The 2,994-nt window shown below is 50.4% G+C and overlaps 1 protein-coding gene across 1 annotated transcript; it reads left to right on the top strand.

The window, feature by feature from the left end:
• Positions 1–1,971: 1,971 nt before the first annotated feature.
• On the top strand, positions 1,972–2,980 carry LOC109366353 (meleagrin). Its single transcript, XM_019613446.2, has 2 exons — positions 1,972–2,632; positions 2,788–2,980. Exons 1-2 carry the CDS (start codon positions 2,575–2,577, stop codon positions 2,919–2,921), a joined length of 192 nt encoding a protein of 63 aa, XP_019468991.1. The 5' UTR covers positions 1,972–2,574; the 3' UTR covers positions 2,922–2,980.
• The last annotated feature ends 14 nt before the right edge of the window (positions 2,981–2,994 follow it).

Here is a 2,994-nt window from a genome sequence, read left to right as displayed (position 1 = left end):
TAACAGCAGGACAAGGGGAAATGATTTGAAGTTGAGGGAGGGAAGATTTAGGTTGGATGTCAGGGGAAGTTCTTTCCTATGAGAGTGGTGAGGTGCTGGAACAGCTGCCCAGAGAGGCTGTGGATGCCCCGTCCATCCCTGGAGGTGTTCAAGGCCAGGTTGGATGGGGCCCTGGGCAGCCTGGGCTGCTATGAAATGTGGAGGTTGGTGGCCCTGCCTGTGGGAGGGGTTGGAGCTTCATGATCCTTGAGGTCCCTTCCAACCCTGGCCATTCTGTGATTCTGCGATTCTATGATTCTGTTGTAAATTTAACTGGCATCGTGTTCAATGCTGTTTTGTGGTACTCTCAATACTGGGGAGGAACACTGAGAGTCTTCTCCCAGGAGCCTGTACACAGTGACAGCATTGCAAAACTTTGAGTGTTGTAACAGAAAGAGAATGTTGATTTTTCATTTCTCATAGCAAAAGAAGCAAAGACAACATACGAAAGGATGATGCACTGAACAAAGAAAGTCTTCTCTCACACCGCACACAACAGGGTGCTGCAACTCACTGCCGTGGCTTATTGTGGGAGGAGAATTTGTCCGTGTGTTCAGAAAGCAACACAAACCATTCTATGATTCCGTGATTCCATAAGTGCTTGCCCAGCTATAATCCTGCTTTTCCATCTCCATGACAGAATGGTGTACTGTTAGTTGTGTCCTTGTTGCCCACTGCAGCTCCACACCTCTCCTGCAATACTTCTGCACTGTCAGTTACCGCCTGTCCCAACTTCTCCATCAATCTTCTGCAAACAGTGCTGATTGTCAGCATTCTCCAGCCTGCTGTCTGCAAATTCAGTAAGCACTGTCTTTATTCCATTATGCAATTTGGTAATGAAGACCCTGGTTAGATCAGGACTCAGAACAGCCTTCTGAGATGTCCTTCTACCGTTGCCATGGTAACTGGCAAATGTAGTAACTGATAGTCCCGGACCATTTTGTTTTCATTTCCTTTAAGACAAAGTCACTATTAATACTGAGGGGAAAAATTGAGAAAAAATACCCAAATGGTTCTCAGGTCAAATGAATGGAGAGAGCCCACTGCAGGGAGCAGGGCGCTGGGTGCCTACAGGTAGATTTGGAGGAGGGGCATCACACCCACATGTCCAGGTTGGGGCTGGGAGGTGAAGCCTACTGGAGCATGGCCCCAGGCGCCAGGCAACTTTGGCAGTGGGTGCAGCAGGTCGGGGTGACATTGCACACACCAGAAAGCAAACGCTGCCTTTTTGGAGGTGGCTTTGGTTGTGTTCCTCCTCCTGCCATGCCACTCGTATCAGGAATGCACCTCTAATTAGCATCTCTGTCTCTGTTTCTGGTGAGGATTGTTCTTTGTTCCTGGTGTGCCGCAATCTCATCTGGTCCCCTGGCACGAACATTTTCTTCACTGCTTTGCTTTTCTCTGGTGTTTCTCCATGCACAGCTGGGTAACACTGCAGCTGGGAAGCAAGATGGAGCAGGGAGAGCTGGAAGCTCACAATTCAAGACTACCACCTTCACAGTGCTCTGGTCTAGGCAAGCTGTGCTGGAATGCAGTAAGAACTCCAAAAGCCATAAATCATGTATGTGAACTTTTCTGAAGAATAAACTGGAGAAAAACTCATTCTCCTTTCTCCTTTGCCCTTTTATCAGTTTCTTCTGTTTTAATCCCAACTGTCTGTCACCACATGCCCGTACCATCCCAGCTCTCTTGTTCATCCTCTGTTTCTCCCTTTTGCCTCTCTCTGTCCTATTCCAGTTTCCCACGAGCACTGTAGGGAAATAACTCTGCTCATTTCTGCAATTGGACATTTGTAAGTTTCTTGAATGAATAATGCTATTTATTTGAATTAAACTGAGAGCATCCTCTTTATTTTTTTCTTGACAAGCAATTGTTTATAATACAGATATGGAATGTATAAGTTCCTACAAATTCTTGAATTAGGAGAACCCCTTATTCACGCTATTCATATTTGAATTGAAATGAACACCACTGCTCATTGCTAACGTTGGCTCAGCATGCAGAGCCACAGTGTTTGTGTGGATCCACCTCTTCTGGATGCAAAAGGAGCAGCTATAATTCCCTTCCCTGAGTTGAGGCACAAGGACTGGAAAGGTTGAGTCCAGATGAGTCTGCGAAGAGATAAAGAGAAGCAGTGCTGGGGGATGTTGAGGTTCTCCATTCCATGGGAGAAACAAGAGCTGGAGATAAGGCACAGAGGAGAGAAGGAAGGTAGAACTACAGAGTATCTCAGGTGGGAAGGGACCCAGCAGGATCGTCAGATCCAACTCCCAGCTCCACTCAGGGCCTCTCACAGTGCAAACCCTATGTCTGAGAGCAGTGTCCAAATGCTCCCTCAGATCAGGCAGGCTCAGTGCCATTCCCGTTTCCATGGGGAGCCAAGAGAGGTGTGGTGAGCAGGAGGCCCTCCCCACAGCCCTCCTCTCTGCTCACACTCCCTATAAGTAGCAGGATGCCAGCGCTGCCCTCAGCAGCACCCAGCTCCTCTCCTCCAGCTCTCTCCAGCCTCGCTCACAGCCCAGCTCGCCTCCAGCCATGAGGTTCCTCTGCCTCGTCTTCGCCGTCCTCCTGCTGGTCTCCCTGGCCGCCCCAGGTAGGAGGGCACTGTACTGGGAGAGAAGTCAGAGGGCGGTGGGAGAGCAGAGGGATGAGGGTTGGGGTGGCAGGGGCTCCATTGGCTTTAGGGAACAGGACAGTGGGACACGGAGGCAGCACCCTGAGCCAAACACTCTGTGCTTCCCCTCGCAGGCTATGGGCAGGTCCTGAAGTACTGCCCGAAGATCGGCTACTGCTCCAGCAAGTGCTCCAAGGCAGAGGTCTGGGCCTACTCCCCCGACTGCAAGGTGCACTGCTGCGTGCCTGCCAACCAGAAGTGGAAATAAGGGCTGAGGAGGAGCCCCTGGGGGAGAGGAGGCACGGTGGTGGCTTTGGGAGCAGCTTCTCCATGCTCTGACC

The sequence above is a fragment of the Meleagris gallopavo genome, chromosome 2, assembly GCF_000146605.3.
Source record: "Meleagris gallopavo isolate NT-WF06-2002-E0010 breed Aviagen turkey brand Nicholas breeding stock chromosome 2, Turkey_5.1, whole genome shotgun sequence".
Taxonomy (NCBI): Eukaryota; Metazoa; Chordata; class Aves; order Galliformes; family Phasianidae; genus Meleagris; species Meleagris gallopavo.
Note: the sequence above shows the minus strand (reverse complement) of the source record. Positions and strands in the feature narration are given on the sequence as shown.